Source organism: Cebus imitator, unplaced genomic scaffold (genome assembly GCF_001604975.1).
Source record: "Cebus imitator isolate Cc_AM_T3 unplaced genomic scaffold, Cebus_imitator-1.0 Scaffold572, whole genome shotgun sequence".
Lineage (NCBI taxonomy): Eukaryota > Metazoa > Chordata > Mammalia > Primates > Cebidae > Cebus > Cebus imitator.
In genome coordinates, this window is record NW_016107887.1 from 839306 (window position 1) to 855138 (window position 15833).

At 52.7% G+C, this 15833-nt stretch overlaps 1 protein-coding gene across 1 annotated transcript in view; it reads right to left on the bottom strand.

Annotated features, from left to right (window-relative positions):
- The window catches only part of GLI2 (GLI family zinc finger 2), a 255617-nt gene that overhangs the window by 54761 nt on the left and 185023 nt on the right, over nt 1–15833 (bottom strand). The window contains exon 3 of the mRNA XM_017516078.2: nt 14052–14157. Coding sequence (XP_017371567.1) covers nt 14052–14157 — 106 coding nt within the window. The remainder of the gene's footprint in view (nt 1–14051; nt 14158–15833) is intronic.

The following is a 15833-nucleotide window of genomic DNA, read 5'->3' on the forward strand; positions in this document are numbered from 1 at the left end:
GTTAGCCGGGCTGGTCTCGCACTCCTGACCTCAGGTGATCCGCTTGCCTTGGCCTCCCAAAGCGCTGGGATTACAGGTGTGAGCCACTGTGCCTGGCCAAAACTGAGACTTCGTAGTGCCAGGGCAGGGCGTGCATGTGTCTGCCCTCCCAGGGCTTCCCTGTAGAGCAAGGCCAGCCCCTGCCACCCCCAACTCTAGAAACAGAGCTCCAGAACACTCCTCTGGATGGAATTCAGTCTCCTCCCCAGGGTTTTTGTTTGTTGGTTTGGGTTTTGGTGTTTTGTTTTGTAGGTGAAACTGTATGCTAGCAAGAGTGCTTACCATGTTTTCCATACATTTGTTTAGAAAGTTCTAGAAATCAAGTTCTTTCCAAAATGTACTAAGGGGATTTGCATTTTTTAAGAGCCATACGGCAAATTCTTTTGGAAAACAATGGAGAACTGTCCCTTCCTCCAACTGAAGCGCAGTCCATGTCTTTTGTTAAGCTGTACTCTCCTGTGTGTCTGGTGGCAGTCTGTCCGCATGGAGAGGCTCTGCACATGGGAGCTGAGGCCACAGTGTCCAGACCATTGCAGATCTGTGTCCGTGTCCACACATCACTCCCCCAGATCAGCCAATGTTCACCGAGCGTGGGCCTCTGATGCCACCGACGGTGGGGAGCTGGGGTCACAGGCAGACTGGTCCAGGGTCCTGCATGCACCCAGGTAGTGAGGGAGCAGGTGGTTGCAAACCTGACTGACAAGTGTTGCACCCCACATTCCCAAGGTCTACTGTGAATCCACACGTGCACAGATCTCAGCAGACCACTTGAGTGCCCATGAAGCCATGGCGATGGTAAGACAGTCAGGGTGCTGCTGCTGGGAAGGCACTCCCAAGACCAGCCACGAGCTCAGGAAATCACGGGCCCTCAATCGCATAGTTCACATTGGTGCTTTGGCCAAATCACCGTGCCAGGGCCTCTGGCGTCACAGAGAGAGGATGGACACTGACTGTAGCCTGCAAGCAGTCCACGAGGTGCTGGAGCAGGAAGAGGGTGGGAGGAAAAGAATTCACCCACTCTGTTGGTGCAATCTGAGAGGGCTTTTTGCAGGAGGTGGCATCTGAACTGTGCCCAGACTCTTGCAGGAGAATGGAATGGAGGTGGTGAGTAGCAGAGGCCTGGTGTTCTGAGATGGGAGAACAGCTGAACAAGGGCATGTTGTATTGGGGAATAGCTGGTATAGTCCAGAGGCTGAAGGTCTGACCGGACACTGGAGTGGAAGGAGAACATGCAGGGAAAACGGTAGTAGAAAGGTTGGTAACCTACCTGAGCTACCTTACAATGAACTTCTCTTCATCCAAATCATGCCATCAAGGGAGTGAAGAGGCCAGGCACGAACTGGGAGAGGATATTCACAACACACACTGCTAACTGGAGTGAGTCACCTCGGTGTGCAAAACGCTTATTCAAACAATGGGAAAAAGGCGACCTCACAGATAAATGGCCAAAATAGCCAAATTTGTCCATTGATAAATGGGCCGATTTCCAAATGGGATATAGACATTTCCCAAGAAGGAAACATCAGTAGCCAATAGGCATGAGAAAGAACACTCCGCTTCATTAGTAATAAGGGAAAGCAGAAAATTAGAATCACAGAAAAGTGCCATTTTGGCAAAAATTAAAATGTAGAGGCCATCACCTCCAAAGCGACGGGCAAGGATATCACGAGGATACGGGGTAAGGCCAGCTCTCAAACTGCTGGTGAGAGTGAGTGTTGGCAAAACCAGCGGGCGAAGTCTGGCAGTATCTAGGAGGGTTACAACGTGAATCCCCTGTGACTCAGCATTTCCATTCCCAGACAGGCATTTACTTTAAATAGCTCCGCCCTTGGGGCCCAGAGGATGGTATAAAAGTGTTTCTGCAGTCATGTTCAAATTAGCAAAACCATAGACACATCCCCAATGCCAGTCAACACAGACTGCTTCAGAGCAGCCAAAATGAGTGAATAAAGAGCCCCACACATTAGCAGGAGAATCTTCGGAACAACAGAGAGTGAGAAGGCAAGTTCTGGAAAAATATCTCTGCAGTGATTCCATTTATATATATAAAGAATGACAAAGCGAAATGAATTAATATATTGTTAGGGGAGTCAGACACAAGGTAAAACTGACATAGATGTAACGGGTGATAAACTCCAAATCCCAAAGAATGATGGAGTGGGGAGGACATGAGGCAGGAGAAAGGGGAGGACACGGGGTCTCAAAGGTGCTGGCATGTCTCCAGTCCTTAGTGTGGGCAGGGGATGACGGCATGTATGTCATAATTACTCAGATAGCTTAAGCATGCTTTTGTTGTTATTTTTTTTGAGACGCAGTTTTACTCTTGTTGCCCAGGTTGGAGTGCAATGGCGCGATCATGGCTCACTGCAACCTCGCCTTTCGGGCTCATGTGATTCTCCTGCCTCAGCCTCCCCAGTAGCTGGGATTACAGGCATGTGCTACCACGCCCAGCTGATTTTTGCATTATTAGCAGAGACAGGGTTTTGCCATGTCGGGGTCTCGAACTCCTGACCTCAGGTGATCCACCTGCCTCGGCCTCCCGAAGTGTTGGGATTTCCTGTGTTAGCCACTGTACCTGGCCGCTTTTGTTGTTCTTTTGCATATTTTCGGTATTTAGTAAGACTATTTTGTTTTTAAAGGATGGCTGGGTAGAAGTAGTCTCTGGTTTAACTTGGCTGAGTGGATGAGGATTCTGGGAGCAGGATGGCTGCTGGGCTGGTGCTGGTGGTGAACGTGTGTGAATGCTGGAAAGTGTCTGGGGCTCAGTGGTTGTCTACATGATCCCTCCATGGGCCCTCTTGGCCGCAACATCTATGTGCCATCCAGGGTCCCTTCAGGCCAGCCCCAGCCCCATCTGCAACAGACACACATCTGTTTACACATCCCATACATTCGACCTGCACTCACCCCTGTTCCCATACGGACACCACACCAGACCCGGCCAGCTTTCCGCTGTCACCCCCTATGCAGAGCCGTAATAAAGAAATCACTGTTTTTGGTTCACAAAGAGCAGATTTCTTACTAAGTAAACACTGATGTTTTGGTAGGGAAATTAAGTTATAAAATTACGCCTACAAAGGAGGCAATACAGATGACTTGGTCACAATCTAGCCTCATGGTCCACAATGGTTAATTGATTCGCCCACCCTTTATCAGTTCCATGCCCCCCCCCCCGGGAGGGGGGCAGAAGAATAAGAAGGTTATCAGCTTTTGCAAACAGAAAACCCAAAAGCGTAAAAGATAAGAGGGGGATTATCAGGGAGACTTTTTTCCTAGCAAAGGGAAGGCTTTGGTGGAGCAGGGTGGGGAGGGGAGGAGTGAGGTGCAGGGCCTGGAGGAAGCCTTGGGTTTGCTTCAAGCATCCAGTGGGACCAGGAATGTGGCTGGGTCCGGGGATGGGGACGATGCCCTGGGGGAATCGGTCCTGCTTAGGCCCCCTCCAGGTAAACTGTGGCACTGGTTACCCTCTGGGGTACATGGGGTCTTTGTCTGTAACAGAAGCTGCCCTTGGCTGAGTGCTGCTGAACAGGATCTTCCAGAAAGTCAAGAGTTTAAAGCATGGGTAGGAATAAGGAAATAAGAGAATAAGATGGCAGTCTTGGGAGTGAGGGTGAGGCCTTCGTTAGGGAGAGAGCTTTCACTATACTTCGCTAAGGGCCTGGTTTTCAGTGATGAGAAAGGGCCTGGGTGGCCGGCGTGCTGGAGGGAAACTCCTCCACAGTGAGATTCTTAAACACTGGCCCAACCTGCCAGAGTGATGTGTGGAATTTCCTTTCCTGGATGCCTGTCAAAACTAGCTGAAGAATCCTGGGTAGCTCAGATACATCTCTTCTTAGAGGTGGGCGTGCTGCTGATTTTCACCAAGCCTTCATGAGTGCGTGCTTTGAAAAGATTTCTCTCCTTGGAGCAGGCAACCCTAAGAAGGCGGTGGGGCCCTGGTGGGCAGGGTTGGGGAAGGGCTGGGACATGGGGGAGGCAGGCATCTTTGCCTCCCTGCGGATAAATGTTTTCCGTTCCTGTATTCCTGGTGCTCTGGGCTCCCCATTCCCCTCTTCCAGCATACCACCCTCTCTTTGCCCAATTTCTGCCCTCTCCCCAACCAGATCATGCATGGGGTCTGTGCAGGGAGCCAGACTGTGCCTCCTGGAGATGGAAGGGGCATGGAGGATGAGAAACCAGTGGGTGCAATGCACCCTTATTCAGGCGACGGATACCCTGAAAGCCCCGACGTCACCACTACAAACCTATGCAAATCACAAAACTGGACTTGCACCCCATACATTTATACAAATAAACATTCTATTAAAAAAAAGACTGCCTCCTTGGGCCTGTATCCCCAATACATGAGGCTGGCACACATGGCCACTGGGTGAGTGTCCTCAGAGGAATGGGCACTAGGAACGCTCCCCACTGAGTTAAGCAACTCTGAACTCTTGCTACTTTGTTTGGACAGCAAAGTCAAGTGTACATTCGGAAGTGCGGCCCTGGAAGGAGAGGATGGAGGGCTGGGGCTCCTGGCGTGTCCCGCACACTTCTGGGTGGGCACCAGACATGCCATCTACACTGCAGTCACAGAGGCCTGAGGGCAGCAGCAATTTCTGAGCTTTTAAAGCAGTGTCTCAGGGACAGGACACTGCTCACACTTCCTCTCCACACATGTTGACTTGGGCTGGCAGGAGTGGCCTCAGGTGATAGCACCTGGGATACAATAAATCCAGCAACAGTGAGTTAGGCTGAACAAATGAATACATCTGGCAGTGGCGTCAGCTTCCACTGAGTGGACAATCTGAACACGTGCAGCCTAAGAGGACTCCCCACCTCAAAGGCCAATCCACCCCACCAATGCCTGAAATTTTACTGTTAGTGATTAATTCCTTTGAGTTGATTACTTGTCTGTTTCCATGTCTGCAGACAGAGACAACACACTGTAGCCCTGGGAACCATGGTGAGACTCTCTTTCCTCTCTGAGGACAATCATGGCATAGGAAAGAGCTCAGGCTTGGTGAGATCTCCCAAGCTGGGCAGTCTTGGGAAGCTTTTAAATTCTGGGAACCCCCAGTTCTCTCCTCTATGAATCAAGGAGAAAATCCTCCACTTTACAGGATGTTGGGAGGACTGAATGGGACACCACTGGCCCAGCACCCTGTAGGGTGTCTGCAGGGAAATATGGGTTTCCTTCCAATGTCAGCAGGGGAGTGATGAGGGCAGGGGACCGTCCTCCACTCCGTATGTCCCAGGTGTGGTTCCACATGTGTTACAGACACCCATCGAGTCCTCACAACAGTTTCACACCGGGAACCATCATGTCCTCATTTTAGAGGTGGGGGCACCGAGGCTGTGGGGCTAAGCAAGCCCAAAGATGTAAAGAGCACAAGCAGCACAGGCAAGATGTGAACCCCGGTCTCAGCCCTGTTCTGTCTACATCCTGGGGGTGTGAAGAGGAAACATCTGACTGCGGGGGCCCCGAGGGACAGTGGAGGAACCAAAAAGGTCATCCGGATCCTGCCACAGCCCCTCCCCACTGCACACCGCCTCGGCCAGCTCCACTCCCCGGCCCTTCCTGCTCTCAGCTGACCACCGCGGCTCTCTCCAAAGCCCAGAACCAGGCAGGTCCTCTTCTGCGAGAGACTGGCATTCAGCAAAGATCAAAGACCAGGCCATCTTATCAGACACGCTCCTCGTTAAACTTTTACAGGCCAGATTCCATTATAAATGAGCTGCCTGTCCCACGCAGCCCAGCGAGTACATTCTTGGCTTTGGGAATCTGAAGCTCTCAGAGCTGGGAAAGACTTTAGCAAGGGAGTGGGGGACCAAAATGCCCAGTAAGCTATGCTGCTTACTAGGAGTGTGTCACTGGAAAGGCAGTCAGCCTTCCTGTGCCTCAGTTTCCCCAGTTATCAAGTGGGAGTGAGAGCACTGCCTTCCTTGCAGGGAGGGTGAGGTGATGTAAGTCAGGGGCTGGGCACAGACTCCTGCTACTGCACCTCTGCTGGTCTGACCCAAGCAGCCCACAGCCAAGAAAGGGGAAAGGGCCTGCCTGATGGGGTCTCAGGGCCGTTTACGTCACAGTGAGCCAAGGCTGCACAGCTAATCAGTCTAGCCTCAGACAGCCATGGAAGGAGGGTGTGCTACCCACATATTGCCTAGACCCAGGGTTTCTGGGCTCCTTGTCTACCTGCTGTCCAGTTGCTCTGAAGACGTGGTCAGCAACAGCGATTTTAAGGAAGAGCTCCCTGGAGATGGAGAGGCAGTGTGGACCCACGGAAGGAGGAGGGACAACCCAGCATCTCATCCCCGGGGGCAGGTGGACAAGCCCTTCGGAAGTCTCCTTCCTCTAGGCTCTGAAAAGAAACAAGTGTGTTTGCAGAGGGAGGAGAAGGTTCTTCCCAAAAAACAAACAAAGCCAATCCTCTATGACTCGTGAACCTCGGGTGCTGTGCCAAGAATCAAGAAGAAAGTATCTTCTGCTCAATCCACTCGCCTCAGTGAATGACTGAGGACGGAGTCACAAGTGTCTAGGATGACACTAGTGAGTCACAGGCTGAGCAGGCTGCTGTGTTCATTAATCTCATGGCAAATGGTGCTGTCATTATGGGACACTGACCTTGGAAAAAGCAATCTTCAAATCCCCTCAGACTAGAAAGTTCATGAGTTCAGCCCTGTAGCAGCAAAGAAACTTCTCTCTCAAGTGAAGGCACACTGCCGCCCGGCTAAACATCCCCATTAATATGCATCTTGGGGGCCAAGTGGGGCTTCAGACACTCTTAAAGCCATCTCTGGAGGCCCTGGGGAACGCGCATTTTGCTTGACCAAGCACACAGATGACAGGGAAGTGAGGGCCCCTCGCCCAGCGGCTGGCATTCCCTCTCTTGCTCCAACATACCTGGGCCTGGGTGCTGACTTTACATGAGCGGATAGCTACAACCCTGAGCCATCTGTGCCAGCAAGAGCCCTTTCGTCTCTCCTCCAGGAAGGGTGGCCTTGGGCCGTGACTGTCAGTGCAATGCACACCAAGTACAGCTCAGGACTGAGTGATCTGCAGGAAGCCACCGGCAGTGGTCAGGTTGGGGGTGGAGCCGTGGACGTCAGAGGTCAGATGGTGCCGCAGGAGGAGAAAGGAAGGCTGAGATGCCGCAGCTGTTCCCACCCCATCTACTCACTGCCTTCTGCAAGCTGAGAATACGAACATGTTTAGGTCAACTTGGAGGGGTTTGTCTGTGAATGGGTTATCACACGGAACCAGGAGATTTTTAACAACCCCTATTTTGGTGGTGAGATGCTGTCAGCGACGAGCCTAGAAAGCCAACAAGCAGCTCTGTGCCTGCTTTTCTGGATGCCAAGCAAGTGGGGAGTCTGCAGTGGTCCCCAGACTGGCCTGTGGGTGTCTGTAAATAAGCAGGTTCCCGGGCTTCACCCTAGCCTGAAAGTTACCAGGAACTCCTGGGGCCAGGGCCTGAGAATGTGCATCTTTAAGACACACCCTGTTTGTTCAGATCTGCATCTAGGTTTGGGAACTGAAGCATGGGACAGTTTCTATACGCCCTTCTGGGCGGGAAGCGGCTGAAATTGGTGGTCTCTAAAGCCCTAAGGCAAAGCAGGGCTGGAAGGGTCCCCAGAAGCAACACAGGGAGCTGAAGGTCAGCCCCGACCTCCTGAACTAGGAGCATGGACTTCTACTTTCCCCTTCAGGACACAAGTTAATGCTGGCCCCAGGCAGGCCGGACTCATGCCTGTGTGACCACATACGCTGATGAGATGGAGAGCACCAGTGGGGGCCCCTTCCCCGCCAACCTCAGCCTTGCTCCCATGACACCCTGGCTAGCTTATTTCTGGGAGGCAGGGGCCCATAGGGTATCCAAAGTGCTTCTCTTTCCTGTTAGCATCACAAGGTTGGAGGGACTGCTGGGAGTGTGAGGCCCTATTCACAGCCGGCCTTCTCTTCTGAGAAGTGTGTGGCACTTCTCCCAGCCTGCCGTGGCCCCCTTCTCAGTAGATTTGGCCCTTCTACAGAGTGCCGTGGTGTGTGTTGGGGGAGGGAGTCTTTTTTCCCCCCACCCTGCTTGTGGGGATGACCAGCAGCCATCACACCCCCTCCCCATTTGTCTCCCCATCACCTGTGGTCCAAGAGTCCATACAAAGGCAAGAAGAGAAGGCCGGCTGTGACCAGCAATCACACCCCCACCCCGCTGCAGCAGGAGTCCATGGGCGGTGCCTTTCCTCTCCCGGACCACAGGAGCATCAGTAAGCCATGCAAGCCTGTGTGGGTCTGAACCTTAGGTGACTGGGAAGGCTGCTCTGCAGAGGAGCTGGCTTGGGAGTCTATGAGGAGGCCATCGGGCTGGGCTACGCTGCGCGGCAGTCCTCACGCCAGCCTCCGTGCCCTGCCTTCCCCATGTGCAGCTGCCTGTTTACAGCTGGGCGGTCACCCTGGTCCTGCTCCCCCTCCCCCCGGGGCCACTACGGCAGATCTGGCAGGTCCCCTCACCGCCGTTCCTACCCTTCTCCTGTCCATTCCCTAATTGCTCCTGCAGTTGCCTGAAAATAAATCTGACCACTCCCCGCTGTTCCTGGTTGCTAAAAGGAGGAAGTCCAAATTCCTCAACTGGGGGAAAGAAAGACACCCTCCACGCACGATGGCACTCCTTTAGCCCCATCCCCCACCTTCCTATGCTGTAGCTCCTGGACAGTCAACTCTCCCAAGGACACACCGTGGTCAGCCTCTGCCACCCAGTCTCCCAGCCTGCCATGGTCCCCTTCTCAAATCAGCAAGTGGGGACAACAATGATCATGACTGTTGCTCATATCCACTGAGTGTTTCCAAAGTGCTCTAGATGTTTTACTCACATTACCCTGTTTCCTTCTCAAAATAACTCGGTAGGCTAGGTTACAGGGGCTGTCTCAGTAGATCTGGCCCTTCTACAGATGAGAAAGTTGAGGTTAGTTAATTCATGCTAATCACAGCTAGGGGGTTCAGCAATGGGTCCCAGTGGGGGTAGCCTGGCAGGCTGAGAGCTGGCATCGGCAGGCTCCTGGGTGATGACCAAGTTACTCCCAAGGGGCAGAGGGCAGGGTGGAATGAGAGAGTGCAGGGAACACCTCTCTGGAGCCTGTACACACCAGATGCGCCCTCCCTGGAGCTATCAGGATCCTGAGAGGGAACAGGGAGGGGGTCTGAGTGCTTGAGCAGTGGAGAGCAGGAGGTGCAAGGACTGGTGAGGGGGCACCCACGCAATGGTCACCAGCCCAGGGCAGCAGGCAGACGCTCAGGTTCAGGGGACACTGAAATGAAATGACACATCTGATTTTCCGTGCAAACATTTGTGTGATTAGACACGCGTGGTCCTGGCAGGGAGGAGTGGGCTGCGACGCAGGCTTGATGGATCAGGGTGCTCTACCAGGCTCCAACCACACTCATCACGGAAGCCAGAGCCACAGGGCCGTTTTCCTCACAGGCTTCATTCTGGTTCCTACCTGGGGCACTGGGGGTGGAGGAGGTGAAGGTATGGGCCAGCCCCGAGGCCCTTGCTGTGTCCCCTTCGTGGACTGGCAGGAACCAACTGTCCTCAGGATAGTGTGGAGCCACGTGAAGCCCACCCAGTGGGACCAGGTAGGGACGGGGGGCTCTGGGAGCACCATGCTGCCCATCACTGGGGCTTAACCAGCCCCTCTTTGGCTGGGGAGGAGATCTGCACCCCAGAGCCTGGTCTCCTTGCCCTCACAGAAGTAACTGCCTTGCAGGGATGTCACGCAGAAGTCACCACACCCCTCTGAGCCTCAATGTCTGCATCTGCAAGATGAAGCTTAACCCCCATCTCACAGAGCAACAGGAAGATTGACCACCAGGGCCCAGGGCTGTGTCTGGGCTGCTGCAGAACCATGCAAATTAGAAATATGCTTTACTGTATTCTACTGGCTGATGCCAGGACTCCACGCTGGGGCTCAGGGATCCCAAATAACCTGAATAATGGCCCCCAAGAATGTCCATCCACACCCCAATCCCTGGCATTTGTGTTCCCTTCTATGGCAAATGGGACTTTGGAGATGCAACTACCCTAAAGATCTTGAGATGGGAGCCACACGTGGATTACCCTGGTAGGCCCTAAAGACAATGGCAGGTGTCCTTAGAAGAGAGAAGCAGGGGAGGAGACTCCCACAGACCAGTAAGAGGGCGAGGTGAGGACAGAGCAAGGGGGAAAAGGCGACGTGTGTGAGGTTGGGGCTGTAAGCCAAGGAATGTAGGCAACCTCCAGAACCTGGAAACGTCAAAGATTCTCCCCTGGAGCCTCCAGAAGGAACCAGCCCTGCCTCCAACTCCTTGGTTTTAAGCACCATAAGATTTATTTCAGACTTCCGACCTCCAGAACAATATGAGGATAGTTTGCATTGTTTTAAGCCATGGAGTTTATGGTAATTAGTTACAGCAGCCTTAGGAATCTCTTCAGCAATCCAGTACAGTGAAAGAGCCGGGCAGGCCAGGAGGGACAAAGTCGTCTCTGTGGGCTACCAGCTGAGCCACCCCTCCCTGCTGCTTGCCAGCATCCACAGCCTCCTGCTCCAAGTGCTCTGCTCACACCCCACCTCACTGGACAGGAAAGGAAGCAGGCCCGACCCAGAGATGGGGCATGGGAAAGCCCAGAGAAGACCCAGGCACCTTCCCAGGGCTCCTACCTGCCCAGGGAAGGACAGCACTGGGGGCCTCCCCTCCGAGCGGGGGCTCTGCCTGCAGCCAGGGCTCTCAAGCCTGAGCCTCCAGCTGCATTACCTGCAAGGCGAGGCACACATAGACACAGGCCCCTCCCCCGGCGTCTCTGACTTGATGGGGCTGGGCTGCGGCCTGAGGATCTGCATTACCTGGAACAGACTCCCAGGGGCTCCCAGGGGCTGCTGCTGCTTGGCCAGGGGGTCTGGGAGCCACTGGACTCGGGGAGTGCCCTAACGAAGGGCTGAGGTGCTGTCAGGAAGGGCTTAGTAGGGCTTGCCAGAGGGACCTGTGGTCCATACTTATGCTCCTACAAGAAAGGCCAGCATGCAGTGGAGGGCCTGAGTTCAGGGGGCTGGAACTTGATTTCTAACTTCCAAAGTGGGTGAGCCATAGGGTTAGTCAGCTACCCACTCTGTGCTGCTTCCGTTCCTTCATTTGTAAAATGGAAAAACACACAATGACTCTCTTTTGGATTGTTGAGAAGATTAAATGGCCTGAACACAGGAAAGCATTTACAGCAGGGCCTGTTCACAAGGTCAGTTATGATGAGGAATGGCAGTCATCACTGTTGGGGTCTTCCTACACTTCTGGTGGTACCTCGACACACTTCAGGTGTGAGGGAGATGTGAGCCAGGACATTCACCTGCAGGGGGAAGCCTCCAGCATGGACTCTGCACGGAGCGCTCAGCATTGCCCAGCTCTCCTGACCAACACCCCGTGCAGGGAGCACTTTGAGGAAGGCCTGCTATGTCCAAGGATCTGTGTCACCAAACCAGCCAAACATGACTCATGAGCAAGAAATCAGCAACAGCAACCCCCTCCCAACAGGGACTGAGCTCCCTAGATGCTCCTAGGGTTCTCAGGCGCCACTGACTGAGCAATTTTTGGGTGGCCCAACTAGTTCCAAACACATGCACCTTCCAGAGACTTCTCTGGCTGTGGTCTCAGCCCCTGGAGGTGGAAGGGCCCTGGAGGTGAGCAGTGGGTGGAAATGACCCCAACACCCACCCGGCAGACACATGGCTGCTGCGGCAGATCCAGTCAAGTGAGAACCAGCCACGCACACTGAAATAAAATAAAAAGCTCTCAACATGTCAACAGCACACAGACGACAACTTGAAGGGACCCCCAATGTCCAAATCTGGGACAACTGGACCAGCACAATAAATAGTGATAATAAAAGAGTATAACCCACAGAATCACACAAATAACCATGCGTCCATGTGCATATCAACAGACAATGAAATATATAAAGAAATGTGGGAGATCAGACAGTTTTTCCTTACAGGAGAGCTCCAACCAGTAAATGTGGACAGAATGATAGAAACAGAAGATCGCCATTTGACAAACACTAGTAATGACTGTTTCTGGCAAGAAGCATTGATGGATGTACACGTTAGCGGATGGAAATGTGATAAGAAACAGGATATTTCCATATCTTGAAAGTAATATCCCACAAGATACTGATTAATTGCGAATGGACAACTTTAAAGCTGAGAAGCCAGCAGACAGCCTCACAACCAAGTAATCGACATTCCCAGCAAGGAGAAGCGTGAGCATCATCTGCCTCCTGACAGGATGCCTGGAAAGCACACACATCACTTTTATGGTATTATTCCCCGAAACACATGATCGGAATGCCATCATGAAACAGCATCCATCAGGCACACCCAAACCCAGAGACATCTTATACGGTAACTGACCAGTACTCTTTAAAACTGCCAAGGTCATGAAAGACAAAGGAGAGTAAGGAACTGTCCCAGACAGGAGATGATGAAGGGAGTCTCGACAGCCAAGTGCCACGTGGGGTCCAGGACTGGATCTCGAACTGGGGAAGAAAGATACTAGCAGGCAACTGACCAAATTTGGATAAGTTCTGTGGGTGAGTGAACACCATGCCATCAGTCTTGGGTTACGTAAGATGTCAACATTTGAGGAGCTGCGTGGAGTGTACACAAGAAAGCCTTTATGATTTTGGAACTGTTTTTGTACGCCCTTAATTATTTCAAAGTAAAAGATTTAAAAGTTAAAAAAAAAAGGTTTTAAAAAGAAAGTGAAAGTCCCAGGTTTGCTCCGTCTTGGGGAAGCAGTGGGTATCCTGACACAAGACCCTGCTCAGGCACAATGCTGTGAGCACAGTGAGGGCTCAGCAGGTGCTTACTGACTTCACTGGGATGGGAGATGGTAGAGGCAAGAGGATACGCCTTCAGAGGTGGCAGGCAGGGAGAGGTTCTCCACTCAGCAAACACTGCTTGTTCACCTATTCATATCAGCTGCTGAGACAGAGGTGAGAGGAGAGCTGACCTGGCTGGGAGGCAGGTACAAAAACGGATGATGATCCTGTGGATCAAGAGCAGCAGCCTTCACTCAGTGTGAAGGACCACAGTGCCCCTGAGGAGGTGGCTCCTTGGTTGAGGCTTAGAGGTGGCCTGATGGGGGGGACATTCCAGGCACTTCAGGCTGGCAGCTGGCACCAGGCACAGAGACACAGGACAGAACCACAGACAACAGCTTAGCATGCACAGGTGAGGGGGCTGGAGGTGTGGGCATGAAGATGCTGGGTCAAGAGGGGTCTTGAGGCTGGCTGACCTTTGCAGGTACTCCCCTGGAGGCAGGTGTGGGGAGCAGCGGAGAGTCTGGGGGTAGGGAGAAGGAGGGACTCTCTCCTAGAAGGAGGATGGATGGGATAGCCAGAGACCAAGACTTTGAGTCCTACAGGCCAAGAAAATGACACCAGCCATGGGCTTAGAGGCCCCAGGTGGGTATGAAGGGGACAGGGCTAGGCAGGTGGAGACCATATGGTGACCCCACCCCTTCTCCCTAGGGACCTCAAAGCTGGGACTAGGAAGGGCCCCAAAGCATCACTTTGAGCTTGTCCTTATAAGTGCAGTGACTATATACTTTACTATTCAAAGGGGGACACTTGAAGGGGCAAAAAAGGGTGCTCTAAATTACTATGCTGGAACATATACCTAAGATCACCTTATTTATACAGGATCTTAGACCTAGAGAGGATTCCCACTGCATGGATGAAGAAAGAGCTCCAAACCATGTAGAGATACACCAAGGAAGCCCAGAGCCTTCAAAGTGGTGACATGGGTTGGGGGTGGTTGGTGTTCCCATGCCACCCACCCACATGCTCACACAGGGTCCCAGACCATGATGGCAAAGGTGATCGCCCACTCAGGACAATGTAGTTCAGGAACCCCCAAAAGAGACAGAGGCAGGAGACGTGGCTGAGTCTGCCGGCCCAGCCTCCCCATGGCAGGTGACTGCACGCAGGGAGCAGCAGGCAGAGGGCAGGACTTACCCGTGCACGCCGTGGACAGAATGAGGCTCGTAATGGTACCTTCCCTCCTGATGTCGCATGTCAATGGGTAGGGGCGCATGGAACGGTGGCAAGAGGTGCTGCGGCACTGCAGAGTGGGAGAGAGAAACAGGACTTCAAAAACTTTTCCCCTCCCTCAAAAAGCTACTTTCAAAGGGCTTTAAAGCTCAGTGAATTTCATAGCAAGAGCAGCCAGGACAAGGGGCTCTGCGGTGCCTGCGCGATCACACACCACGAAGGGGGATGAATAAATAATCAAAGTCCGCCCGAGAATCCTACATCTTCCACATAAAAGATCCCCAACTGCGCTCTTGACAAAGACAAGCAGCTAAGCACTCTTTGAACTCGGGGAGATTATAGGCAGGGCCACGAAACTGGACTCAGCCCGCAAATCAGGGCTGACAGAGCGACAGGCTCCAACTCCGCCGGCTTCTGCCCATGCCGGCCCCGGCTGCGTGTGGCTCCGGCAGCACAGGTTACGGCATCCGGATGCTGCAGTGCACATAGGCTGGAAGTGTTTACCTAGAGTCACCTGCAAAGGCAGGGCCCACAGATGGCGCCGCCAGCCTCGGGAAGGCCAAATCCCACCCAACTGCTGTCCTGCTTTGCTGGCAGCGTAAAGCGGACGTCTATGTGGATCTGTTAGTTCTCCAGCTCTTAACACTAATTCTTGACCCCTGAACGCCGTCGGGTACCCCCACAATCGAAAACGCCAGCACGTGCACGTCAATTTCCAGAGCTGAGTCAGCCTCCTATCTGAACTTGGCCTGCCCTCAACAAATCATCATGATAATTGTAGGATGCTCTTTGTTTATTTAAAAAAAAAAAATCCTGGGTACCCTGAAGGCAAACATAATTATAGGCTTTAGGAAAACAAGGCTTTTAACAAAGCAGTTATACTGGGAAAAGGGCTAAGAAGTAGGGATTTCTTAGTCGACTCTCCCTCAGTTGGAAGGCCTCAGCCCAGCGGGAAGCAGGGTTACGTTCGGATTTCTGAATATTCTAAAGAAATGCGGATGGGTTTGTGATAGGTATGTACAGGTCAGCTGACTTTAGTTAACAAACGCACACACAGTCCACATGTCGCTCTCAGCACTTGGCAAATACCAGCTCCTGGGTCTCCCCAGCGACCCCAGGAAGGTGCTTTCAGCCCAGGATCCCTGGTCTTCACACAGGCCATCATCCAGCGCCGTGTGCCCTACCATTCCTGGTCTTGCTCCTACAGAGGCTGAGAGGAGTCTCCCAATGCCACCAGAGCCCAGACCACCCCACCCTACCCCCAGCTATGAGCTGACATGCTCTGCTCAGGATTCAGAATTCAGGAAACTTCACTCAGGTCTATAAGGTCTACGGAACATTGTGAGCTTCAGGGGTTTACCAGGCAAACATGAAATACAGGAAGCACTAAGGCTGCCTCTCTGCCCCACAAGACCAAGCGGTGGCAGGGGGTGTGTGTGTGTGTTTGTGTTTACGTGTGTGTGGGTGTGTTTGCATGTGTTTGGTATGTGTCTAAGTGTAGTGTGTGTGGTATATGTACATGTATGTGTGTGCTGTGTATGCATGTGTCAGTACATGTAGTGTGTAGTGTGTGGTATGTGTCTCTGTTGTAGTGTGTGTCTTTGTGTGTGTTTTATGTATACTACTGTGTGTATGTGCATGTGTGTTGCTGCGTATGTGCATGTGATGTGTGTTGCTGCGTATGTGCATGTGATGTGTGTTGCTGTGTGTGGATATGCTGTGTTGTATGTGTATGCATGTGTTGTG